Source organism: Caretta caretta, chromosome 5 (assembly GCF_965140235.1).
Source record: "Caretta caretta isolate rCarCar2 chromosome 5, rCarCar1.hap1, whole genome shotgun sequence".
Lineage (NCBI taxonomy): Eukaryota > Metazoa > Chordata > Testudines > Cheloniidae > Caretta > Caretta caretta.
The window spans coordinates 44653652-44681643 of NC_134210.1; the positions used below are offsets into that span (position 1 = coordinate 44653652).

Below are 27992 nucleotides of genomic sequence, written 5' to 3' on the forward strand. Positions count from 1 at the left end.
CCCCCGCGCGCCGCGCTGTAGTGAGGGGTTCCGGCCGCTGAGGACGTGGCTGGCCCGGCTCAGCTTCCGCAAGTCCTGCTGCCGGCCGCGGCCTACGGGCCTTGCCTCCCTCCGGAGCTCGGCGTGTCAGCGCGCCCGGCCCAAGCTCGCAGCACGCGGAGGATGAGGAGGCCCCGCGGCGGGGGAGGCGGCCTCCGCGGCTCCTGAGACCCGGCATGGAGCCGACCTACAGCGGCGAGGCCCTGGCCGGAGGCGGGGGGCTGGGGCCCGTGGATGTGCCCAGCGCCCGGTAACTGCCGCTCCCAGCGCGGGGAAGGGTCGGGGGTGGGGGGACTGGGAGCTGCCAGCAGGGGAGCCCCTGCGCTGCCCGGTCAGGCTGTATTTCACCCAGTGCCAGGGCGGGCTGGGGGCCTCTGAGCCAGCCTGCGTCCCCGAGTGGGTCTCGGTCCGTGTTGCCCCCCCGCGCTTAGGACACGCCTGTGATCATTTGTTCTTTTGCAGGCTGACTAGATACATTGTGCTGCTGTGTTTCACCAAGTTTCTAAAGGCTCTGGGACTTTTTGAATCCTATGATCTGCTGAAAGTGGTCCACCTTGTCCAGTTTATCTTTATAGTACAGCTGGGGTAAGTGTGCTGCTGCGTAAGCCTTTTATAACACTGCTGCAGCGTCTTCCTTTTGAGAATCGTTTTTTTGGCAATGAATGCCTGGGTTTCTTCCCATTGGGTTTGGAAAAGATTCATTCTGAAAGAAAAAGTTTTTCACAAGAAGTCAAGGGAGTTTGTGCCTTTTGTGTGCTGCATGACAGGTTGTTAAAGGGGCAAAACCTTCCTTGTTTCTGGTGGAATGTACATTTAGACACAGCATAACAGCTCCTGACAGATAGTTGTGCAGGAAAAAAAGTTGAGATGCTGTGTTGTCCTATCCAGCTACTGGGCCTGCTTTTCCTTCACCCCTTTTTAGGTTTTCATTTTCAGTGTGGAATCTATAGGTACTGATGTAGAGATGTCTAGAGCGTAGCTGTTGTGCTTTTGACTTTCTTCTTAGATAAAGGGTAATCTAAGCATACTCTTGTCGTGGGTGATGAAAGGATTTGTGTTGTGATGGACAGCTGTATGATGCTACAAAGCTAACCATTTAATTGATAATAGAAATATAATGGTAGATGTATTTAAAATGATCATTGCCAGTTCTAGTAATAGTCCCTGTACTTAAGATGAAGAATACCTCATTGGAATCAATACTGTCTAAATCCTAATATTTTAAGCATACTTACTGTAGTTTGAGAAACTATAGGGAAGAAGGGGATTTTTTTAATTCATTCATTAAAGTGCTCGTAGTTGTTACTTTTAAACAGATGATGTAATGACAAATACTGAGTAAAGAGAATAAATCTGTATCTAGAATTTTTCATTTAAGTAAAAATTACAAGTAAAATCAGTGTGGTCTCTCCTTGTGCTATCCTTTTCTTTGGAAGGAAGCTAAGCTGCCCTCCACTCTAGAATCTTACTTCCTACATCTGTTGTCATCATTAATATCTTTGCTGGTAGCTGGACCAACACTAATCTAAGCTTGGCTCATAATGAGTTGTGAAAGCTGTACTCTAACTTGACAATATTGACTAATATCAGTTAGCTTATGTTCCCATTTTATTTCCACTTTTGGGTTTTTCACTTGACTATTCCTGATCAACATAATCTTTTTTTCTTTTAGTTTATTTTTTATGATTGTTGGGAAGGTAGGATATTGGGTATAATGTTTCAGGCCAGTTCTAGTAGAGGTGTGTGGGTGAGTGGTTTTATTTAGTTTTTATGCAAGGTAGGGACACCTTAGAAATGAAAATGTAACAGTAGTAGTATATAATCATGCTCCCCTTCAAAACTCTCTTCTTTTCTACACATTCACTTATTTTGATCCATACTAAGTCTGAATTAACAACCATTTGGCTGTCCTCTGCCAGACTTGTGTGGATGGCAAAGTAGGCAGGACTAAAATTCATCTGCTACAAAAAGTTTACTGAACCTTATGGCTACTTGAATAGCTGAAATGGGCTATGGGCAGGGGTGAAAGTAAAACTGAGCTCTTACCAATACAGGGCCGGCTCTGGGCCCCTGGGAAGGGGTGGGACTGGGGTCAACTTCCCCAGCCAGCCTGTCTGTGCTGCCTGACCCGCACTGCCTGGGGCTCCAGCCACTGCTGCCGGAGTCCCGGGCCCTTTTAAATCGTGGCCTCAGGGCAGCTGCTACTTTTGCCCCCACCCCCAATTGGTAGGCGGGGGGGCAAAAGGGGCAGCGACGTTAAAGCGCTGCCGCAGCAGTGCTTTAAAGTCAGTGGTACAGGCCGGTACTGGCGGCTACTTTTTACTGGTACGCCATACCGGCCCGTACCGCCTTCCTTTCATCCCTGGCTACAGGGAACAGAACCAGATTGAGTCACTATTGTTTTTTCCCTCTGGCAAAAACTGGGTAGCATTCATTTAAAACACAAGTGGAGCTGTAGAATAATTACTTGTACAAGGGTTGAAACAATTGCCTAGAACTAGTCTGAATAATAAAATAGCTATATTTGACCTTTGTCTGAAAGTGCACTTGAACTAGTACGCTGATGGAGAATATTTCCCCTAACAGGTCTGCATTTTTTATGGTTTTGTTTCAAAAGCCATTTTCTTCTGGAAAAACTGTGACCAAGCGCCAGGTGAGTTGACTTATACTTAACATTCACTTTTAGATACTCTGGGACAATATGAATAATGACTCTAATAAAATATTTAGTTGCTCACTGAAAGTGAAAGGGATGTTTCTGGTTTCATCTGGAAAATGTGGCTGGGATTTTCAAAATGACCTAAGTGACTTAGGAGCGCTAGTCCCATGGAAAATTACACCCTGCATGAGCACCCTGTGCTTTACCAACTAACATGCAAATAGCTGTAAATATGAAAAGATCAGTCCTGAGCTGCACCCTGCGGAATGCCTCCTGTACCAGGGACCAGGAGGAGGAGGGTGGCCCAGAGGATTGTATGGTGCGGGAGGGTCTGGGCCATCAGCTTTTCAGCCCCTTTGTGCTGATCCCACAATGCAGAGGAATCCAAGCAGTTGTCGGAATGGAGCTTGAAATATGGAGAGGAAGAACTTTTGTTGTCACCCCTTCCCTCTCCCCACATTCATCTTTATATGAAATAAATAAAATAATTGATTGTGCCACTACATAGTAATTTGGAATGTATTTAGTATAGAGGATCTGAACCATTGTATCAGGAAATGTCCTAAAGGTAAATTTGGTTTGAGAAAGCTCATGACAGAATTTAAAAGAAAGTGAGAGGGGGACCAAATTTCTTGGCTTTGTCATACATCAGGAAAAATCTATCTTTCTGTCTGCTAAAGGTTTTAATTTGGTCTTAACTCAAATATTGGATTTTTGGCGTATGAATAACTTGAGTGGATTATTTAAAAAATAAAAATCGCATCCAACTTTATCTAGTTGTTTGTCTGGTTTAAAACTAGAAAATACATCTATTGTTTGCAGTGTTGTTGTAGCCCTGTTGGTCCCAGGATATTAGAGAGATCTGGTGGGTGAGGTAATATCTTTTATTGGACCAACCTTCTCACCCACCTTGTCTCACTAATATACATCCTAAGTAGTTTTATTTTAATAAAAATGAGCTGCATCTCCTGATTAAGACTTTTAAAATCTTAATCATTCAAATCTTAGGTGCATGCTTAATTGGAAGCACGTAAGTAGTCCCAGTTGACTTCAATAGAACTACTCCTTGGGATAAAACTAAGTATATATGTAAATATTTGTAGGGTCAAGGCCTTAGTTTTGTAACGTTGAACAACTTTATCTAGCACTGTACATGTTTGTCAGATGTATTTTATTGTGTAATACACTGAATGTCAGCATTTTTTTGACCACTAAGTAAATTTGACTTCAGCCTAACTACTGTAACCCATGGATTTTTTTTAAAAGGGTACTAAAACTACATCGAAAGAACTTGCTGCTGTGATAGAAAATGATAAAAGTAAAGAATTTCAGCCATAAAATGTCTTTCGAAAAGTAAACATAATGGGGCATTGTGAAGTAGTCAAGACAAGTCAGACTGTTTTAATTTCTGAAGATGCTCAACAGCATACATTTTAATGTTCCTTTAATGTAGTGGTTGGTATGTGAATTGAATGCAAGATGTTTGTTTGGAAAGCAGGCAGAAAATGTTAATAAAATGTTTTTCTTTTATAGTGGATCAAAATAGTTAAACATGCTGTTGTTGGCTGTATCATTTCACTTTTGTGGTTTTTTGGCCTCACTCTTTGTGGACCTCTCAGGTAATGTACATGCCTGAAAGTTTATACAAATAAAGTATGCTAGCTTAATTTGTTTTATAGTTATTTGAAATATCAATTCTGTACACTTAATTTCTTTTTAAATGAAATGTGTTTGAGAGAAATGTACTTGTTTGTTTATAAAAATAAATCCTCAGATGAGCAGCCATTATTCAGTTCCTGGTTTGCTGCAGGACATCCTAGTTCACTCTTTTAGCGTGCAGGGGCTGAGCGTAATGTGGTGATGGTAATACTCCTAGGTCTGTGTATAGAAAAAGTTCCTTGCATTATTCAGTTGTGGTCCCTTTAGTTCATTAAGTGGCAATCTTGACTGATTCAGAAAGGATCAGAAAAAAGATGACAAAGTGGGACTTTCAAAGGTGAAGAGCTTCGGGAAAGCCTCTCTCTGAATAGTGTATGGAGATAGGGCTTAAAGCTATCAAATTTTGCAAAGGTTAAGCTTTGTTTGCCTTAAAAATTGGTTTTTAGCTCTTAAGATGTCCAACTGTGAATCAATTTACTGCCCTGTTCTCAGGTCAGCTGAAAGTTCCAGTGCCTTTGTGAATGCTAGAAGTCTTCCCAAGCAGAAGCGGTAAAAATGATGTCTTGTAGTCACTTTTACTGCTGCTATTAAGAAAACTATGGACATCTGTAAAACTGACAAACTGTCACTTTCAGACTTCTGCTGCTTGGGAAAGCTACCAGCAGTAGATGAAGTCACTGGAGTTATGAATGGGGGATGAGGATCCAAAAGTGAGAACTATATGTTGTCAGCATTGAGGAGATTGTATGAGAAGGGAGAGTAGTGGAAATCAACTCCTCAGTAATCAGAAGTTAACAGGAAAAGAAAAGGTCCTTTTCCCAGCCAGAGAACAGGGAACTTAAGATTTATCAGACATTATTGTAATATGAATATTAATTCCATCTTGAGCAGTTTGATTCTTGGTGCTCTAATGAAGCATGTTACTGTTTAAAAAGTGTTTAGGTAGTTTCTGCTACTCAATTACTGTACATGATATATTGTTTGAGCTAGAAAATAGGTGTTTTTATGTGATTTGTCGTCATGGTAGAGTCTATAGTTCAGGGATCCAGCTGTTGAGACTTCAGGTTCCCTACCATCCTTTTGAATTGTACAACGTTCCTGTTGAAGCCATAGAATAAATCCTTGACCTCTCTTCCATTTAATTTTAGTTGAAACCAGGTATATCAAGCTAGTGCATAATATTGAAATGGACCTGATAAAAATTGGGGTGTCTTTTGTTTTGTAGGACATTGTTGCTGTTTGAGCACAGTGATATAGTTGTTGTGTCACTGCTTAGTGTATTGTTCACGAGTTCAGGAGGAGGACCAACAAAGGTATTTAAATATTTTTTGCAGAAAATAAAGTTATACATTATAAAGTTCTAAATGTAACAGGTATTCAGGAATACAGTAGAGGTAAATCTAATTGTTTCAGACTCAAATTCATAAAAGGGGTAGGTAAATTATGTATATTTTAATTTTAAATGTAGGAGAAACTACAATCTGTACTTCCTTTTTTAATGAAATAAATATGCAACGGGTGCATATACAAGGAGTAACAACATGAAAAGGTGTTTGAGATTCATGATGATGAAGAGATGCAAGTTTATCATTTGTATGCAGAAGAAACTTAAAATATAGTATTTTGCACTTCTATAGCACTTTCCAACCAAGGACTTCAAAGTGATTTACAATACTAGTAAATTAAGCTTCATAGCTCTGTGAGCAGAGAGACAAGGAAATATTATCCCCATCTTATGGATGTTTCAACTGAAATACAGAGAGATTACCTAATGTTCCCAAGGTCACATACAGTGACCATAGCCATATTATCAAGACAAATAATTCTTATAATACGTTTCATCTATAGATCTCAATGTGCTTTACAAATGAAGCAAATATGATTATCCCTATTTTACAGATTTTTTGGGGGGGAGGGGGAGGAATGAGGCCCAGAACTGCAGTGACTTGCCCAAAATCACCTAACAAGTCTCATAAAAGCTGAATATAGGTGGGCTGTTTTTTTATATATATAACCAAGATCTCTCTATCTGTTTCACTAAATGTAATTTTTGCTTTAAGGATTTTGTTTTGACTTTGTTTTTCTCATGTTTACACTTACACGCACACACCCTTTGCATTTTTTTTGCAACTTTTAATGTTTGTCATCCAAATAAACCATTTTATATTGATTCCCTTTTGTTGTCTTTCCAGACAAGAGGTGCTGCATTTTTCATCATTGCTGTGATCTGCTTATTGCTTTTTGATAATGATGATCTCATGGCTAAAATTGCAGAACATCGTATCCTTTCTTACGATGTGTTTGGAGTAAAAGTGTAAGTTAGCCTTGTTTCAACTGCATTTTCCTCTCCAGAGCATTGTACTTATGACTGAAAAGAAAAGGAAATAGTCATTCTGAGCAACTAATCCAGTCAAATTCACGGTCATTAGTTACTTTAGAGATAACAGCATCAGCTATAAATTTGCTATAAATAATTACAATCTAAATGACATAATGACAGAAAAATCCCAATTTAATTGCAAGGCCCCTTCAACTATAGAAGCCTCTCGGTTCAGTTTTCCCTCTCAGAGAAAGTTTGAGGCCTATGTTCGTGAAGTTGTGGATGCTCAGCACCTCATAGTATGTCTATACTGTGCAGTTAACCTGCGTGGATTGGCTCCTGGGTTAGCCTAGCCTGGTGTGAATCTCCCCACTGCAAAGCTGTATCCACACTGTTTCTGCAATCCCATGTGTGTCTGCGGTACATCCCATTGTGCTGAGGTGCTCAAAGATTCTTTTTCAGTCATTCTGTTAGATGCAGGAGAGCTTGTCTGTCCTTTGGGAGGAATTGTGGGAAGGGCATTAGAGGTCTATTGGTACTCGAGTGATTTAGCATGCTTCCTCGCTGCCAAGTTGGCAGGTTTCAGCCCAAGTTAAAGAGGAACCTGGGTTCTAACCTACACACTCAGCTAGGTAAGATAGACCATGCTTAAAGCACCTCCAAATCTGAGTCAAAGGTTTTTCTATGTGGATAATAAGGAAGTTAAAACCAAGGTAACAGCCCAGGCTAACTGTGCAGTGTAAACATACCATCAGAAAATCACACTGCTTTGGTGTCTATATGTAGGAATGCCTAATTTTAGACATCCTCTGTTAAAAATTTTGACCTGAGTATCTACTTGGGTCTTGCAGCATGCTCAGAAGATCAACCATCTTGGGCCCTTTCAGACGTGGGAGAAGAAAATGAGTTTGCTTGAATGTCTCGGGTGATCTCAACTCCCAAGATAAAATTTGAAGAGTGATGGCCTATAAAATGCTCAAGAAACCAACTGTAAAGAGCTTGATAGGTTAAGATCAGCGCTCTGAATTACAGTTGGAAGTTGATATATGCTTCCTGTGTGAAACACCTCTTGGTGGGATGTCCTTCACTAACTAAGCTTTCCTCAGAGTCTTCAAATATAACCCAGTTTGGAGCAGATTGCATTCATTGTTGGGTGATAAAGGTAACAGACAAGATTCCTGGAAAATAGTAACACAGTGGATAAATATCACTGCCACCATTCCTTCTAGTTGACTTGCCCCAAACCTTCATCACTTCAGTCTTATCTGCATTGAACTTCATGTAGCTGGTCTGTTGGAATTATTAACTATATTGTAAAGTATTAATATTAATGTGGAGACAACTAGACACTAATTTGACCATAAATTCCTTTAAGTCCAAAGGCTGAATAGTATTTTATGCAATTGCTCTAAACATGCCTAACAGTCTAAAAATAAGCAGTTACTACACCCAATACAGTAACAAAGTATTCATAAGCATGTGATCAGTATACAGTACTTACAAATTAGGCCAGACGTAAGGGAAACTGTCTCATCCTGATGTGCTCCAGCACAGTTAGACAAAGAACCCTCAGATTCATAACTCTTTATACCCTTCAACAAACAAATGATCTAATAGCCAATTACCACTTTAGCTAACAACTAATCTGAGACAGTTCGCACTGATTTTCAATTTTCATCCAGATAAGAGTTATAACCTCTTTCCTCCTTATTTCTTCCCCTCCTTCCTGCTGACCAACAGCTTTTACATTACACCTAGGTTCACATAGGCTTTGCTTTTAAGATACCACTGGGATGTGGGTTGGGAGGGTCCATGTTGGCTCCTTTTAAGACAAATTCTTTTTGTCTTATTTACAACCTTCTTTTAAGAAACTTTCCCTTATCTCAACATCCCCTGCTCCATTCCTTCTAGCCTTATAACTCATTATTTTCACGCACTTCCTTCTACTTGCTGGTAATGGTCTTTCTTTACCAAACTTAAGATAACTCTAATTCTTTATTTTCATATTTATTCTGCATGGTCTCTCATCCACACCCAAGCTTACCAATTGTCTTCCTTCGTTTTCTGTTAGACCAGTTTCACGTGCTTCTAAGTTAAAACATAAATTTTGCCTATTCAAAAGGAATATTTTTTTTAAAATATTTTATCTTGATTGCACCTCTTTTTATTTGTCAATTTCATAAATTTTCTCAAGTTTAAATTTTTGTTCGGAAACTCTTCAAAAGTTATTAAAGACTGTTTCATACTTAAGACATTTCATTGATAAAGAAATACTGTAATGCTTCCAGTGAAAATTCATCTAAGTTTATTTCTGGTATACAGTTCATCCTCCTTAGTCCAAATAATTGCCAGATTTAACATTAGTATTAAGACTAGCTTATGTGAAATATTTCAAGTTCTGTCATCGGGTAACACCATTTTTAATAATTTCCCTACGGAAGCAACAGACTTACGGACTTCTGTAGTTTAAAACTTTAGAATTATCAATACTTCAAAGCTTAAATTGATTCAGATATTACTTTCTTTAAATGTATATTGTTTCCTCTACTGATCTCCTATGGTATTTACAGTTTCTGTTCCTCTGGTATGCCTGTAGCTGTGTTTTCATTTTTTTTTAAATAACCTCAGTAAATCACTTGTGATCCTTATGAGAATGAGGTCCTATTAAGTCTGTTGAGATGTGATTAGGCAGCTGGAAGAGGGTTCATTTGGAGAATCTTCCTTAACTTAATTTGTTTAGCTGAGGGACATCATGACAGTGCTCTTACCCATGTTCTTCATACAATCATTGCTTTCCTAGGAGTTGCCGATCACAAGGTAAATTGCTTTCTTCTGTAATCTAGATGCTGAATTATTGAATGATGTATTCATAAAAATTCTGTGAAGAGAACTGCATTAATTCAAAATGTCCTATCAACTATTTACTTAACAGCATTTTGCTTTAATACATAATCTGAACGTATCTATTAAATTTGTTCCTTTTTTACTTGAAGTTTTATTTCAATTGTGACTTAGATATGCATGATCCTTAATAGACAAGTCCTCTGTTCCATAGTGTTATCAGTCATTGTCTTGTGTATCTATCTCTTTCCCATGCTAGTTGGAGCCTAAGAGCCAGATTCTGATATCCTTGCTTGAGTTGGGTGGTACCCCAGTTTTCTCTGTAGTCCTATTTTAATTAGTGGGGCTTTTTACTGAGTAAAGTATTAAATCATGCTGTATGAGGCTTATTGCTGTATTTGATTGGAACTGTCCAGCTAGTTAGTCTTGTTGCTGGAACTGCTGCCCTGCAAATGAGAAGCCAAAAAGAAAATACTGAATTTATGACACCGCTAGAAAACATGGTCTTATTTAAAAATAAATCAGACAGATGAGTTAAGTGAAATTTGTTAGCCCAGCATAGGGTAGATTAGATCCAAGAAATACGAGAAGCTAATTTTGTATACGTAAATATATTTTGTAAAGATTAGGGAACAATTTCTAAAGAAAAGGTTGGGGAGAAATGACACAGGGCTTGAATGAAGATAAATAAATACAAAGAGTGTGGGTGATATAAGATGATTCCATTTTATTTCCAAACATTTCCAGTGTGCTACTTTGTGGGTGGAAGAAGGGAGAATGGCCAGAGAGAAATTGAAGATGGAGTTCCAGTTAGAAATACTGGGAGTTGCAAACTAAGTCATAGAACGTTGCTGTTAGCAAATAAAGCTTATCTTTGTGGGAAAGGGGGAATACCTTGTCTGTGTCTTATGTTAATCAGTAAAAGAAGGAAATAAGGAAAAGAATATTCTGTCGTGTAAATACTACTTATATTGGAGTGAGGTAGTTGACTCTTAAGTACTGCTAATAGGATCTATCTGTGTTCCAGGGTGGAGTGCTGTTGCTGGTACTGGCATTGTGTTGCAAGGTTGGTTTTCATATGGCTTCCCGAAAGCTCTCTGTAGATGTAGGTGGAGCCAAGCGTCTTCAAGCTTTGTCTCATCTTGTTTCCGTCCTTCTGTTGTGCCCATGGGTCATCGTCCTATCTCTGACAACTGAGGTAACAGCATAGCAAGTGTTCATCAGCAAAAGTGACTGATATTCTAACAACTGCATTTGTAAACTGCAACATATACCTTTCCTTTACAAGAATTTTATTTTACATTATTGAAACTACTTTTCTTGAGATTTTTACTTGGAAAAATAGATTGGTTTCTATATGCACAGTGTTTGATACATTCGTCTGTGTGATTTGTTGGGGGGGAGGGGGGGTGTTGCTCTCTAAAGACTCCTAAGAAGAGGATATGTTGAACTGTGTGCAGTAGTTTGGTTTCTCTACTAACCTTACAGAGACAGTGATGATGAAGATACTGTTTCTCTTGGGGAATACATGTTCTAAATTTGTGGCTTTTACACCACTATCTTTCTATGTAGGGATAATTAAATCAATAGAAAACATTTTTATAGCAAATCAACTTCATTAATTTCCTAACTAGATGTTTTTTCTAGAGGATTTGTTCTAGTTCAACCACAGCTATTGGGCTTGAAGCAGTAATTAGTTCTGTGATCTGTGTTATATAGGAGGTCAGACTAGATAATCACGATGGCCTTAAAATCTATGAATCTGTGAATACCTGTTTATTTAAAGTGTCTAATGTATAGCAAACATGCAATAGACTAAATACTAGATACATAAACTGGTACTGTATATAGGTGACGCATCTACCAACTTGTGATCAATATTACTCAGAATTTGTTCATTTTTATCACAGAGTAAAGTAGAATCCTGGTCCTCTCTCATCATGCCTTTCGTAACTGTTATCTTTTTCGTCGTGATCTTGGATTTTTATGTGGAGTCCATATGTTCTGTCAAGATGGAAGCATCAAAGTGTGCCCGTTATGGATCGCTGCTCATTTTGATTAGTGCGCTGCTCTTTGGCAGCTTCTGGACACATCCGATAACGGATCAACTTCGAGCTATGAACAAGCCAGCACACCATGAAATCACAGAGCATGTTCTCTCTGGAGGAGTGGTAGTGAGTGCCATTTTCTTCATTTTATGTACGTATTCCTTTTTTTCCCCTTTAAATGATAAACCAGTTAAAAATAATTATATATTACTGGAAGATCACCAAAACTATTTCTCTGTAGAATTCCACCACAGTTGCTTCGGTGGGTTCCATGGGTGAGGGGGAACAGCACAGTATTGTAAACCTATAGCTACATTCATAATTCATTGTCTACAAAAAAAGGATACAGTAAATCTGTCTGCTTGTGGAAATGATGATCCAATCTAGTATAACAATAAAATATAGTGTTAGTCTTGAAAATGAAGCTGGTGACTTTCACCACCTTGATATGCTTGTGGAAGTTTTAATCACTGATAAAACACTTGCATTATCAATCCACCATAAAGGTTAGAAACAACAACAAAAACATCTACCTCTCTTTGCAGCTGCCAATATTCTGTCCTCCCCCTCCAGGAAAGGACAGAAAGGCACTCTTGTTGGCTATTCTCCTGAAGGCATTCCTCTATATAATTTTATGGGTGATGCTTTGCAGCATAGTTCTCAGTCGTTACCCCGGTTTATTAAAGAGTCGCTGAAACAAATCCTTGAGGAGTATGACTCTAGACAGATTTTCTACTTCTTGTGCCTAAATCTGGTAAGTGCACTTTTTTAACTCTAATGACAAATCATTGTAGAAAAAGGGTCACTCGTTTTAAAATTTACTGGCAACTTTTAATATGAGCTTTAACATAGAATCATAGAACCTGAAGGCACCTCGAGAGGTCATCTAGTCCAGTCTCCTGCACTCAAGGCAGGACTAAGTATTATCTAGACCACCCCTGACAGGTGTTTGTCCAACCTGCTCTTAAAAATCCCCAATGATGGAGATTCCTCCACCTCCCTAGGCAATTTATTCCAGTGCTTAGCCACTCTGACAGGAAGTTTTTCCAAAACTTAATTAGTTTTGGCATAGTTAATTTAACGGAGATAGGATACATATTTGCTGGATCTTCTGTGAAAGACAGGATAGTTTGACTTACAGTTGTACTTGTCAGGTTAATATGAATAGTCATGCCACCTTGTATGTATTTGTATAGCAACTAGCAAAAGTGGCCTCACTCATCATTGACTCTTCTGGGCCCTACTGCAATATAAATATATCCTGACAAAGCATTGAATGCATTTACAAAGACTGGCTCCTGTTTCCTGCCCTGAAGACCTTACAATCCAATACACACAAGACACTCCATAGTAATTCAGGAACGAGTGTTGAAAGACAGAGATCAAGGTATGAAGGATTTCTGAAATCGACTTGAAGAAGTGGAGAGGGTGATTGGTGGACAAGAATTGGGAAAAAATTCCAGATGTGTGGGACAGGATGATGGTGTGATAATGGAGATGAAAGATGACTGAGAAACAAAATGAGTAATTGGCAGTAGGAACAAAATCAAAAATGTAGTGAGGAAACAGGGGAGATCACATAAGACCTAGAAATATGAGCAATGAGCTTGAGTGCCTGCAGATAAGATAGAAAGTGGGAAGTTAGTTGAAGGCATTCAAAGGGGGATGACAACAGCAGTAGAGGGAGATCAGTTTAGAGTGTCATTTTGGAATAGACGGGAATAGAAATGGGAAATGGGGAAGCTGCATGGACTAAGATTATAATAATTGAGGTGTGAGATCAAAGAATGCACAAAAATGTTCGCAAATAAGATTCTAGTAATTTTCCAGGATTGTGAAAGTTTGGATGTGAGGGGAGTAAATTGTCAAAGGGTATGTTGATACTGCAGTTAGACAGCCACGGCTGACTCAGGCTCATCAGACTCTGGCTGAGGGGCTGTTTAATTGCAGTGTAGACTTCTGGGCATGGGCTGCAGCGTGGGCTCTTGGATCCTGCGAGGTGGGAGGGTTCCAAAGCTCAGGCAGGAGAAGCCTGGAACTGGACACTGCAATAAAACATCCCAGCAACTAAAGGCCCTGCAAGCCTGTGTCTGCTGTCATGGGACAGCTGCAGGTTTTTAATTGCGGTGTAGATATATCCAAAGATGACTTCAAAGGTATGAATGTAGAGGATGGGGAAGTTAATGGAGAAAGAAGGAACTGGAGAAGGATTAGGAAGATAGTTTGGTTTTATAGAGACACAGATTTAAAGATAACAATGGGTCATGCAGAAGGAGATATATGAGGTAAGTACCATCTTGCTCTCCTCAAGACTAATTCCTAAACTACATAAAGCCATTAGTTAGCAAAGAAAATTGACATAATTTCTATAAAGCAACCTCCATAAATAAAATTTGTAGTGACTGAAAAACACTTCTGTTAAACTACATCTTAATGCAATGGTTTTTTGAAGCCTGCTCAGTGGATAACAAACCATCCATTAGGTGACAGTCTTTGGGTAGACAGCCTTTTGATTTGTTACAAATAATGCTTGCTTGGGAGGAATTCAAAATCAGTGTTCGAGACACTTGTTACTGAGTAAGAGGGCTTGTGTTCAGACTTTTTAAGAGGAGTACTTTCTTCTGCAGGAGTTTAATGTAGCCAGTATATGCTGGTTGGTCATACCAGGTGTCTGAGGTATTCGCTAACCACTTAAGGAGTGCTCTAGCTTTGATACAAGTAATTTATGAACAGCAGCTGTCCAATTTTCAGATATTCATAATCCTCCAGGATGGACAAGTCGTGATCTTAAAAAAGCACCCACCAAATGAATCGGTAAACTGTCTGGCTTCCAGATGTCCACATAATTACCATCATAATTAATGAGAACTGTTTCCCATGTTGACTGCTTTGATAGGCACTCTGTAGACTAGATGGGTTTGCCGATATTATTGTCCTTTCAGCCCAAGAGATCAGATCAGAGTTGTGTTACATTGGCATGGCAGTGTGTATGAAACTCCCTGCTCAGTGCTGTTTATATTGATGTGTTTGTAAATAAAGAATTCTAGTTTCCCATACAGATGCTCTCGCTTTATAGAAATTACATTTGTTTGTGCAGAAGAGAGGGGGAATTTTAAAATGTCTGCATTTACATTGACTTTTAATACAAAACTTAATATTACAATCCATTGTTTTGTAGACTAGAGTTAAACTGGTGCAGAAATATTTAAACCTTCTAAAATTAGTAGTGCTCTTATGGCAGAGCTTCATGCCAACTCCATATGCAAAATAAAAGCACAATTTCATCTCATAACGTGTTACAAGAAAAAAATCAAAATTTCTTTCGTTTTAGGCTTTCACTTTTGTGGAACTCTTCTATGGAGTGTGGACCAATAGCCTTGGTCTAATCTCAGACGGATTTCATATGCTTTTTGATTGTTCTGCTTTAGTTATGGGACTTTTAGCAGCTCTAATGACTAGATGGAAAGCAACCCGCATATTTTCATATGGGTATGTACACTGACTTTTACATAATTATTTTGAAGAGATTCTGCTAGTTAGTTATAGGTCCTCATTTTTTCCTGTTAAACACAGGGGACTAGGGGTATGTTCCTAATATGAAATGTTTTCATGGCACTTAATATTTCAACACTTTATTATACCTCCTCTTTCTCCCTGCCCCTCAAAAATGTCTGCCAGTGTTATGAACCCATTGTGCTAGTCTAGATCAGTCAATTTTTCAAAAAGAAAATGAGATATTACATGTGAAAAATACAAGCAGTTATATCAGCATGATTGCAGGAAGGGATTTGGAATTGTGTGTGTACACGTTGAGATATTCAGAATTTAATGGGGTATTTAGACATGTAACTCCCAGTGAAATTAGGGAATTTAGCCACACAATTCTGCTAGCCAGCTTGACAACTATCAGCCGTAATGTGTGTAGTATAGTTAACTTTTTTTAATTGTATCACTAACACTTTGTATTTTGAGGACAAGGCCAATTATCTCATGGCTATCTTTTATCCCTTTTGTCTACCTACCATCTCTTTATTTTGTCTTTGATTGTAAACTTTTTGGGGTAGAGATTGTGCTGTGTTGGGAAAGCACCTACCACGTTGTGATGCTACCACAGGACAGAGCTGAAAATAATTGTGTAACATATTTGTTATGGTACTTCTAACATAGTGAAAAATCAAACTGACTTGAAAAGAAAATATTGTATTAAATGCATGAATAAGCCAAAAAATATTTTCAAATATGCTAAATCTAGCTATTGCTCAATCTTTCTAAAATGTACATTACACTTGTTCACTTTCAGGTATGGCCGTGTAGAAATTCTCTCTGGATTTATTAATGGCCTTTTTCTAATGGTAATAGCTTTCTTTGTATTCATGGAGTCTGTGGCCAGACTAGTAGATCCTCCAGACATAGACACAAATATGTTAACTGTAAGTTTTGTCATTTTCTTCTGTTAAAAACAGTTTGTTACTCCTGTTGAATATTTATTCCTTAATTTAAAATTAGGATCCACTTATCTGTGTAGTGAGGACTCAAATTATATAATGTCAAGCATTTGCTTTCAGTGTGACTTCAAAATGTTTCTTTGCTTTCTATTATATAGTGACTAACAGAATTAAAAGTCAGTATGTCTAAAGATAAAAACTTTGTTATATTGCCTGCTTCTAAATATGTTATCTTCTCCTGTTTAAAAATAAAAATATCTCAACCTATTCAAAAATAGGTAAATTACAGAAGTAATTCCTTATATTACCATCTTAGTTTTATAATGAATGGCATTTGTGGGTTGGAAAGGGGGATAGTGTCATTGGCTTTAGTTATTTGATCCTCCTATTACATGGAAGGAAGTTCCATTTATCTACAAAATAAACTATTGAGTACAGTAACTCCTTGATTAATGTTATGTTCCTGAAAAAGGCTACTTTAAGCAAATCCAATTTCCCCATATGAATTAATGTAAATTGGGGTTAGATTTCAGGGAAATTTTTTTCGCCAGACAAAAGGCTATTTTTTTTATATATGGAGGAATGGAAGAAGGGGAGACAGCATGGCAGAGAGAGAGACACACACACGGGGTGTGTGTGTGTGAGAGAGAGAGAGAGATACGCATTGCCCTTTTAAGTATGCTGACCCCACTCTAAGTACATTGCATTTTTAAGTAGATCAGCAAGTTGAGACAGCAGCTGCTGCCAGCAAGCTCCCTCCATTCTGAGCCCTGTCATGTCACCCCCCACGCTCTGTGGAGGTAAGGTTTAGGAGTAGGGGGCAGGGGGGCACCCTGACATTAGCACCCTTCTTCCTCCCACCCCCTTCTGCACAGCAAGCAGGAGGCTCCTGGGAGCAGCTCTAAGGCAGTGGGCAGGAGCAGCACAGGGCAGTAGGGGGAGGGACAGCTGAACTGCCTGGCAATTGATAGCCTGCTGGGCGGCTGCCTCACAGGGAACTTAGGGGAGCAGGGAGCTGATGTGTGTGTGTGGGGGGGGGGGACATGCCAGTCCACCGTGGTTCCAAGCCCCCACCAGCTAGCTCCAATGGGCTGCTCTTTCTGCAGGCAGTGGACAAAGCAGGCGGCTGCCAAACAATGTTATAAGGGAGCATTGCGCAACTTTACACGAGCATGTTCTCTAACTGATCAGCAACATAACAATGAAAGAACGTTAACTGGGACGATTTTAAGTGAGGAGTTACCTCTAAAGTCAGCTAAGATACAGTATGGTAGGTGTGCCTCTAGTTAAAACCATGATGGAGCCGTAAGTAGTTAACATGCATTTTAAATCAGTCCAAGCAGGTCATTGGAGTTGGTCAATAGAAGCATCTAAATATATCATACTTGGTAACTGTGATGTGTAATTGTATTGCTATAATAACGTATCTTGTCCTTGCTCTCTTTTACTACTGCATACAGTATATTATACTACTGGATACCAGATTTTTTTAAAACAAGATAAGGGTTTTGATCTCTGGAGAAATAGTAATTTCATTGTCACTTGCAAAAACATCAAACCATATAATTGCGTTAGTGTAATTGGCTGTTTCTCTGATTTGTGTGTTAGAATCTTTAGTCAGTAAAACCTTTAGTGTCAGTAACTTTAACTACCCTTCACTGAAATTGAATTAACTCGCAATTTCAGATTCCAGCCTCTTGATCCCCAGTCCAGTAAGATCTGGGGTGATTAAAGAAGTATTAGTTCAGTTCCTGGAGAGAAAAGTGCTGTATGTTCAGTAACAATCTTTTGGGCAGAAAGAGTAGCACTGATTACTTCAATCTTTCGACCTTGTGCCTTTCCTATAAGAAAAGCAAGGCTCAAATTGGATGGAACAAATCTCAAGGCTTCAGCAAAGATGTGAAGGAGCCATAGATCAGATTTCATATTAGCTTACTGTTCAAACAGGTGCTGATCTAAATTCCCTTTAAGCTGCGTGGCCACGCAGCTGCCTATTAAGCCCCACACAGGGACTCAGGGCTGCAGCGGGGAGAGGCACCCCTCCCCACTGTCCCCAGCATGGACCTGCTGCGGCAGGGAGAGGCATCCCTCCCCCAAGCTGCTGCAGCGAGAGAGGGCTGGGGGGAGTCCTCTCTCTCCCCACTGTAGCAGTGTGGAAGCCTGCACCCCCAAGCTCCTCATTCCTGGCCCCACCCCCAAGCCTGCACCACCAGCCAGAGCCCTCCCCGCCAACCCTCTGCTCCAGCCCTGAGCCCCCTCCCGAACCCCTCATCCCCAGCCCCACCCCAGAGCCTGCACCCCTAGCCAGAGTCTCTCTGCCCCTCCCCCCCCACCTTCTGCCCCATATTGGGGCATATAACAAAATTCATTCTGCATATGGACATAAAAAAATCGAGGGAACACTGGTTCTGATTACCGCAAGTAGTCTTAAAACCGTCATTGATGTATGTATGGGTACAGCTGGATCATGGAATCAAAACTGTAGATCCAGTCTTTTCACAATTTTTGCTTTTTTTTCCCCTCAGTTTAAGCCTTCACTTCCTGAACAAAAATAAATTTTACTTTTATTTTGTTTTTTGAACAAGTGTGAAGTTACCTCTTTCCTCCCATTGAAGACATTGAACTTCAGTGCTTATATAATGACAGGTTTCAGAGTAGCAGCTGTGTTAGTCTGTATTCGCAAAGGAGTACTTGTGGCACCTTAGAGACTAACCAATGTATTTGAGCATAAGCTTTTGTGAGCTACTGAATGCATCCGATGAAGTGAGCTGTAGCTTACGAAAGCTTATGCTCAAATTTGTTAGTCTGTAAGGTGCCACAAGTACTCCTTTTCTTAGTGCTTATATAGACACTTAAATACTAAATTTTAAAAGTGTAATTTAAAAGAGACAATCATCTGGAGTTAAGGCCTATCTCTCATACAGCTTTCAGGATGAGTTCTGTGGCCACATTCTCCAAAGGAAAGCTTCCTATTCCTGTACCCTCTGCTAGTAGGTGAGGGTTCTTTCTGTCTCCTTCCTAGCTAGCATTTTTCTGTTAGTTTTCCAGTCTCTTCATGCAAGAGTGGTGGAGAGTTATTTGTATTGTGGTAGCACCCACAATGTACTGCTCAAACCCAGAAGGCGACATGGTCCCTACCCCAAAACATTTACAATTTAAGATGAAGCGTGCAGGTCCTTTTTAACTGTTCCTGTATGTTCTACTCGATAAGTGATTCTGGAGAGTTAAGAGAGAACTTTTGCTCTATCCTCAGAGCTTTGTTTCTTGTGGGAGAAGTAGACAAACTCAGTCTCACTTAGTTGAAAGCAAAGTTGTTTATGTCTGTACCTGCTGATTCTAGATTTTTAAGAGGAAAAGAGAGATCCTTCATATGAAGAGAAGTTTCACTTGTGAGCATTCAGCGGCAAGGGAATCCTCCTGCTATTGTCATTGTTAAATGCAGCAAATTGGATGTGCTACGGAAGTATGTTAGATGCTGTTAACTTGTTTGCTAGAACAGTATATTTTTTCTGTTAATCTGAGTGTTTAGGAAGAAATCAAATTGGATTTAAAGGTTGGTTTTTTTTGTTTTGTTTTTTCTCTTTTCTCCCTCTCATAGCCAGTCTCAGTTGGAGGGCTGATAGTAAACCTTGTTGGTATCTGTGCCTTTAGCCATGCCCACTCTCATGGGGCTTCTCGTGGAGGCTGTCACTCACATGATCACAACCATTCACACCATGGTCATGGACATGGACACAGTCATGGCCATTCCCACAGTGACCACGGACACAATCACAGTCATGGACACTCTCATGGGTTTTCAGGAGGAGGCATGAATGCCAACATGAGAGGTAAGTACAAATTGTTTAATTTTAAAAGTAACCTAGCCTTCGAGAAACCTTTTACATCAAAGTATCCCTTGTCCACTTTTCTTAATCTCTCTAAAACTTGTTTTCTGGCAGTCTTTTTACATAGCACAGATAGAGCTTTTTGGAAAAGCTTTTTCTAGCTAAAATGTTTTAAAGAATAAACATAATTTGAGATATTCCACTAGCTTCTTACCTCACACTTAATGTTCTCAGATTCGTGATGGTATGGGTCCTAGAGGCTCTTCAATGTTGATTTCTTTTCATTATTATTTGATCAATAATATTTTTACAGTACCCAAAGTGTACTACATATCTTAAAGACCAATTAGAACTCCAGAGTTCCTGCATCTAATTTTAGATGGTATATGGCAGCTGGTTGATTTAAAATAACTAGGAAAGGGATGGGGAGTAGAAGAACCAAGGTTAACAGCAATACACTTAAACAGTTACTCTCTTTAGACACATTCACCTATTTAATTATTTGTACTGGGTTAGCATCTGTAGGCCTGAACTTCTGGTTCAGTTAAAGTGTTAGGTTTTTTAAAAATAATTAACTTGTCACTTATGGTGTGACATCCCCTGGGGTACAGTCTGGACTGGGGAGCCACTGTGTCCCCTTAACTCTCCAGCCTGGGGTGCCTTTTACTCTGATTTGCCGTCAGAACAGCCACTTCTGCCCTGCACATGCAGCCTTCAGCATGCAAAATCAAACCAGCTGAAAATATGAATGCTCTCCCAGCCACACATGAACTATATATAGGGGTGACACCCGCAAATCCCCCAATCTCCGCACTGGACCCCAGAAATGTGTCTTGCACTGCTTTGGACTCCCTCCCCTTCTCCCCGAACTGTGTAAGCTCATTAAAAGTCCATCATTCTATCAAAGGGAATGATTATGCACCAGCCTTTGTTAACTTGAGTAGCAATCCTCAAGCACTTCCGTCAAAACACACTGGTTTAGACAAAAAGAATTAAACAAGTTTATTAACTAAAGAGAGATTTTAAGTGATTATAAGTGGTAAAGGCATAAAAGTCAGTATTGGTTACAAGGGAAATAAAAGATAAACACAGAAACCTTACCAAGCTAAATCCTAAACTTTATCAAGCTAAATAAGATTTGAAAGCAGAAGGGTTTCTCACCCAAAATTTTCAGCAGTCCATGCTAACTGGAAAGCCTTCCAGTTAGGACCACTCTCCCCCAGTTCAGTGATGATTTTTTGTCTTTCAAACACTCTTGCTGCAGTGAGTAGAGATGGGGGAGGAGAGGTGGTCAGAGGCCTTTTTGCCCCCTTCTTATATCCTGACCCTTTTTACTGGAACAGTCCTTCCTGGGTCCTGGGGTCAGAAGTTCTATTGCATACATGCTCTGCCAGCTGTCCCTCAGGTGAATTGTAAATTTCTTCTTTACAATTCCTGTTGCTGAAGAACAGTTGCTTAAGCCGATGATTGCTCTTCACACCTGGCTGGAGCCAGAGTGCCTTTTACTCTGAAAAACTGATTTGTGGACATTACCCAGAAGTATAGCATATTAGTCACAATCATACAATAGAATCTTATAACTTCATACACACTGTTGCTATACACACCAACAGGACAATGCTGTTCAGCAGATTATAAATTTTCAAATTGCACCTCACAAGGCATACTTTGTACAAGTGTTATCATAATTGTATGAAAAGTGGTTACCATAATAGTATGGATTGTCACACTAGGGTAGCATCTATAGGCTTGAACTTCTGGTTCAGCTAAAGTGTTGGATTTTTAAAAATAATTAACTTGCTACTTATGATCCGTGAGGAAGAAGCGAATTTTGAGAGGATTTGAGGGAAGAGAGTAGTAACTGGGTGGGCCAGGACTAGGAAGTCATTCTCTCTGTTGGTAACACTGGTAGTAGTCTGAACAAAGTCATAGAGATGGTTGTGAGCGAAGTAGACCAATGGGACATTGAGGCTGACATAGTTGTCATAGTTTGCCTTTACGAGCCAGCATGCAACACAATTTCTACAAAACTTTATTTTTGTAAACCGTGTTTGTCACTGATTCATAATATAAAATAATACTTCTCGTCAGTTCTGTTAAAGACCAGACTAACCTAAAACACAAAGCTGGCAGCATTATTTTATATCTATATATAATATGTGTATATGTATGTGTATCATATACTATCAGCAAGTATATTATAAGTGTGGTTACTTGCTGGAATCTTCCTGATAGTATGGAAAAAATACAATATATAGCACATCTACCAAATATTTGTCACATTGTCTACTATAAGAAGTTTTAGTGCGTAAGATGTATTGTTTCAAGCATTTAACTATCACAGTGCTATATTATTTTAATTGAGGCGCTGAATGCAACCAAATAGCTGAGATGACTATTCTACCCATCTGAATTTTTTTATTTTTTGTAAAGTCTGCTCAGCTTCTCACTACTTGCATATTCTTTAGTGGGAGATGAAGTACCAGGATTAATCTCACGAACTATTAGTGTTAAAGATTGTTTTGTACCTTCTAAATGCAAACAGAGTACTAGAGTTCAAATGATATAAAACTTTAATCCTAGCAGCAGTTTGAGAGATGTAAATCACAGCAGAATTAGAACATTATCATTTTGTGTTTTTATTCTAACTTAATACTTGCCAGCATTAGAAACTATTTAGCATATCAGTAAAGTTTTCTACCATAGGTCCAAGACCAGGGATCCAAGAGAGAATTTTGATCCCTGTACTGAGAAATTTTATTTTAATACTCATGCTATATAGTCCATGTGCTGATGGCAACTAAATGCAGGTACTCAATCATTCAAAGTCTTATTTTGTTTCAGGTGTGTTTTTACATGTGTTGGCAGACACCCTGGGTAGTGTTGGTGTGATCATATCTACGATATTTATCCAACAGTTTGGATGGCTGATAGCTGATCCCCTGTGCTCTCTCTTTATTGCTACATTAATTTTTCTCAGTGTTATCCCACTGATAAAAGATGCCTGTCAAGTACTTTTGCTGAGGCTACCACCAGAATGTGAGAAAGATCTGCACATTGCGCTAGAAAAGGTCGGAACTTAAACTTGTATTTTGTTTGTTTATATACAGTCTAGATTTATAGTGAGTTTGAGAACTGCATTTATTAACTTTTACATGCAATCATTCCTCATTGTGCCAGTTATCTTTGTCTAAGACTCTTGGGCATCCCAAATTTCTTGTCTAAGTTCATCAGTTTTATAGAGATACTCGAGTCTTTTTTGGTTTTATTAGTTTATCGTTTGCAATTTTAAAAATCCATGAATTTTGTGGAATCAACTGTTTAAATAACAGTGGCAGCCATATGTTGCTTTTGCTTTTATGGGCAGTTCATAACCCTAGACTAACTTGGTAACTCTGTAAATCTATCCAGCAGAATGAGGGAGAACTATTTAATACTTAGTTTTAATTATTAAACCCAATAACTTTCATAAAAGCTGGAGAGGTCTTTTTTAACCCTAGCATGACCAGATTTCATTTGACTGCAGTATTCTTTCCTGGGCATGCAGTTGCAGTTTTGACAGTTTTCCAGTCTACTGTGGGACAGGTTGGCTTGTAGCAAATGGGGCTGCAAAACTGAAGCTAGTTCTCTTCTTCCCATTTGCAGTCTCTATTGCTGATTTTTTTTTCTTCCCCTTCAGTCTAGACTGCTTTCTACTCCTACTAAATCAGTCAAGGCCTGTAGTCGGTGGCAGCACTCTACTCCCATTATTAACTCTTATCCACTAACTGTTGCTCCCAGTGTTGACTCTTCTGAGTGCCCTGCTCAGAACCCCCATGGGCATAGTCCTGAAGTACATGGAGAGCTTTGTAAATCGGGAAACTGGTGTGGGAACTTTCAGGACTCCAGCAACAAGAGTAGAAGGGGGACTCCAGCAACAAGGGTATTCAACACTGCCTATCACCAGGGAACGGGGATAATAGATTCTAGCCACCAGGGAATGAGAGGATGGAATTAAATTGGGTGAGGGAGATCCATGGAGAGGAAGAAGAGGGAGGAAGGTGAGGATTGTGGACTTACATGATTTAGTGAAAGGGAGATGCAGAAGAGGGAATTGAAGTGTGAGTGACCTTGAGGTGGGATAAATAAAAACAAGAAACAAAACCAGAAAATAATCAAAATGCTAGGAGTGGGGAGAAAAAAAAATAACCAATATGAAACTTCATAAAGAAATATTACAATAAATAACTTAATAAGGTTACATATTAAGTCCAACTAGAATATTGAAGTACCTGTTTTTATCTTGGTTATCATGGGGATCGGTCCTTAGAAATGCTTGGGTGCCCAAAGCCAGTCTCTCCTTTGATGCTACTATAGTCTGGCCACCAGTTGGGGACTCCACTTCAGTGTCTTTGTCCCTCCTTTTTAGCCCCTACCCTCTAATTTTTCATTTTGCCTTCTATTTTTGGCAATGATGGAAACTGTCCCAATTCCACAGATTTCTCTATAAAACAAAATTTCTATATATAATATTAAATGATGGCAGTTTATTTTGCTGTATAATAGTATCTACTGCATGAAATAATTGCCATTGGTAGCTATCTAAGTGTGCAGGAAGGCATAAAGTAGAATAGTGCAAAAGTAATTCTTACTGTTAATGCAATTTTTTACAGATCCAAAAAATAGATGGTTTAATATCCTACAGAGATCCTCATTTTTGGTGTCACTCTGCTAGTGTTGTGGCAGGTACTATACATGTACAGGTGATGTCAGATGTCATGGAACAGAGAATTATACAGCAGGTAACTGTATAACACTTTCAGAAATCTTTTGGCTCTTCATATTTTACCCCCTGTAGATTAACCCTGAATATTTCAATCATAGGCTTAAGTTTGAAGCTGCTGTTTTAATAATTTCTCTAGCTAGTAGCTGATGTTCCAGGACAGGCCTTGTCAGTATTGCTCTGCTCCTCCTCCTGCTGTTATCCTATAAAAAGTTTGGTGGCTTTTGACATTTGAAAACAGATCAGCCAGTTTCTTTTGTCTTGCTTTAAAGGTGACCTGCAAAAGGATTTTTTTTGGGGGGGGAACTAGTTTTGTATTTTTTTTTTATTTTTTTTTTTCATGGTATAACAAAAGCCTAAATGAATTCCTCAAAAAAAAGGGGGGGGGGGTGTGGGGGTTTTTTCTGCTTGTTTTTAATCTTAAAAATATCAGAAGCGTTAAGCCTGTTTTTCCTTTGTTTTGCTGGAGGACTTCCTGGGGATCAGAGATGTATTTTAGGAACTCTCACCTTAAATGAAGAGGCAAGAGTGATGTGTTTTTTACGACATTCTCTCCAAAATGTTCATTAATCAGTCCAGTTAAATAGGTACTAACAAAGGTTTTAAACAGTCTGAATAAAAATCCCTTACTTCAACAACTCAGTTTTTTACTCTTGTAAATACAGTTTCACTGGTTCTCTTCTCATTGTAAACTGTTCCAAGTTAGATGAGACCTGAATTAATAATGTTTTTTAAAAAATGAGAGAACCTTTTCAGGCCCTCTTTATGTTCTAGGCATTGCTACCAGCTCTGCCTATAGTTGAGGTTGTCAGACACTTCTCATTATAAAGACCCTGTTTTTAGTCACTTTACCAAACTTTAACGATTAGGGCTGAAACTTTCCAGGCTAGATGTTTTCCTCCGACTTCAATAAAAATTAAGTTTCAGCAAAAATGATTTACCGTGGTTTGCCCTTGTTTTAAAAACAAAACATCTTACATCTGTTTTATTGAAGTTTTAGCACTTCCAGGTTTAAAGCAAGGGCTTTAGGTTTCGTAGAGAGGTGGTCTTTTATCAGGGATATGCTGCTTATTGTTGCTATGAAAAAATACCCAGTTCATAAGCCTTTGGGAAATAAAATCTAGTTCATACATGCTAAGTAGAGACTTCTTAATTTGGCAAGTAAATTCTCCAAAGATTCTGTCTGTCCTGAGCATGCTCCATCCCCTTCCCTGTACTTTCCCTGCAACTTGTGCCCGTAGCTGCCAGGAGTTGCTGTTGCACTAGGCTTAGGAATTGAGAGCAGGGGTGTTCTTGATGCTTCCTTTTCTGGCACCCAGGCAGCATGGAAGAGGGAGCAGCCTAATTCAGGAGGGACAAGTGTGGATAATGGAAGTAGATTAGAGGGCCGGGAGGAGGACTGGGAGTGATCTTGGGTGTGGGGCTTTTGACTGGATAAACCATGCAAGGAAACTGGGAGCCAGGAAAAAAATGGTGTGTGGGAAGGACATGGGAGCAAGACTGAAAGTGAGCAGGAGCTGGGGTTTGAGGCTGGGGCTTGAGGTCCACATGCTATGGCTTAGATTTCCAAAGGGGTCCAAACCGCCATTTGAAATTTGTTAGGGGTCCACAAATGAAAAAAGGTTGAAAACCACTGATTTAAACCAAACTTTCATAGTCACTATTAATTGTGTGTTCCTCATTTTCTGGGTGCCACTTGCATTGAGACCCTGGGGTCTGATTTGCAGAAGTCCTGAGCACTCACGGTGCAATGGAAGTCAATGGGTGCATATAAAGTCCTATACAATGCTAAGTACCCTGAAAAAAAATCCGATCCTAGGCATCTTAAATTGGGCACCCAAAATTATTGGATACTTTTTACCTTAATCTCTGTGCCTGAGATCCCCATCTGTAAAATAGGGGTGTTATAAAGATAGTTTGTTTGTTTGTGAAACACTCGGATACCATAGCGATGGGTACCATAATAAAACCTGTGAGGAAATTAATAATTCTTTATTCAGAGCAGGATTTGAATAGGGTGCAATAAATAAGGCTTGAGGACACACATTGAACTGTGAGGATAAAACATAATGTCCATTCTTGCACTGAATGATGCAGAATTCCTGAGGGAATAAATATGGAGTCATATTAGGATATATCATAATCCAGCCCCCTCAATTAAGCATTAAGGTTGCTTGTGCGATTCCTAACTTTTGAGTGCTTGACTTTTTCTCCCCAGAAATTCTAGCTAAAAATTAAGTCATTTTAATTTTCTGACTGGCTCTTCTCAGGGCCATAATAAATGTTGTATCTAGAAATTGAAGTGACCTTTTGCTCGTGTTTGTAACTACCGTTCTAGTGTCTGAGTATAATCACAAGTTACAGAGATTTAATATTGAATTTCTGTTATGCTCAGGTAACAGCAGTTCTGAAAGATGTTGGAGTGAACAATTTAACTGTCCAGGTGGAGAAAGAAGCCTATTTTCAACATATGTCTGGCCTCAGTACAGGATTCCATGAAGTCATTTCTATGACACAACAAATGGAATCCATGAAATACTACAAAGATGGCACTTACATCATGTGATGTGAAGATACATTCGCCACTGGGATATAAGCTGTAGTATTCAATATTTGTATTATTTTGTCAGGAGAACTTGCACATAAATGTACAGAAACAAATATAGTATATATTTGAATTTTTTAAAAAAGCTTAATGTGTTAAGACTGGATCAGGGTGCTTTTTATAAAGGAAATAAGATGGACTAGAACATTTGCTGTATATGTGGAAATAGTGTAAATCTGAAATACTGTACTTGATGTTTATTAAACAGAAATCTTGCTACATGTGTGTGGATGAGCACAAATATATTCCATACCTTCCCTAAAGTATGAAATGTCAAATCAAGAATCATGTTCATGTCAAAATTAAGGGAAAAGGAAAACACTTTGCGAGAGAAACAAAATTGCCTCCAAAAATACTTTTATTTCCTTCAAAATGATTTTGAAGAGTGTGAGTGTGTGTTTTTACATATTTATTATGAAGAATAAAACTTAAATTGCATATGAAGTAAAGGCTTTTTGCAGAGTTCATTAGATAAAAAAAGGAATATACAGTTTTATATTTATTCACTCTGTATAAAACTGATTTCTAACCATAATTTTACTACACCAAGGCAAATAGATGCTATCATTTTCTATTTATATCAAGAGAACTTTTTTTGTGTTTAAAAAAAAAAAAAAAAAAAACCCCCACACAACCAGTACTCATGCTAGCAGTGTGGATATAGGGAAGAACAGAATTGCAAGTTTTGCCCTTGCACTATGTTGTGGTGGTGTTTACTGGGGAGGCTGAAAAATCAATTTGAACCACTTTGTAAAATAAACATTTTATACTTTTTTATAATAATTGC

General features: G+C 38.9%; 1 protein-coding gene across 1 annotated transcript; it reads left to right on the top strand.

Annotated features, from left to right (window-relative positions):
* On the top strand, positions 1 to 27988 carry SLC30A5 (solute carrier family 30 member 5). The gene is made up of 16 exons (XM_048850105.2): positions 1 to 289; positions 502 to 624; positions 2626 to 2692; positions 4232 to 4317; positions 5583 to 5670; positions 6550 to 6637; positions 9418 to 9494; positions 10546 to 10716; positions 11429 to 11717; positions 12112 to 12320; positions 14898 to 15055; positions 15867 to 15996; positions 19610 to 19841; positions 22683 to 22909; positions 24491 to 24619; positions 26996 to 27988. Exons 1-16 carry the CDS (start codon positions 216 to 218, stop codon positions 27164 to 27166), a joined length of 2319 nt encoding a protein of 772 aa, XP_048706062.1. The 5' UTR covers positions 1 to 215; the 3' UTR covers positions 27167 to 27988.
* The last annotated feature ends 4 nt before the right edge of the window (positions 27989 to 27992 follow it).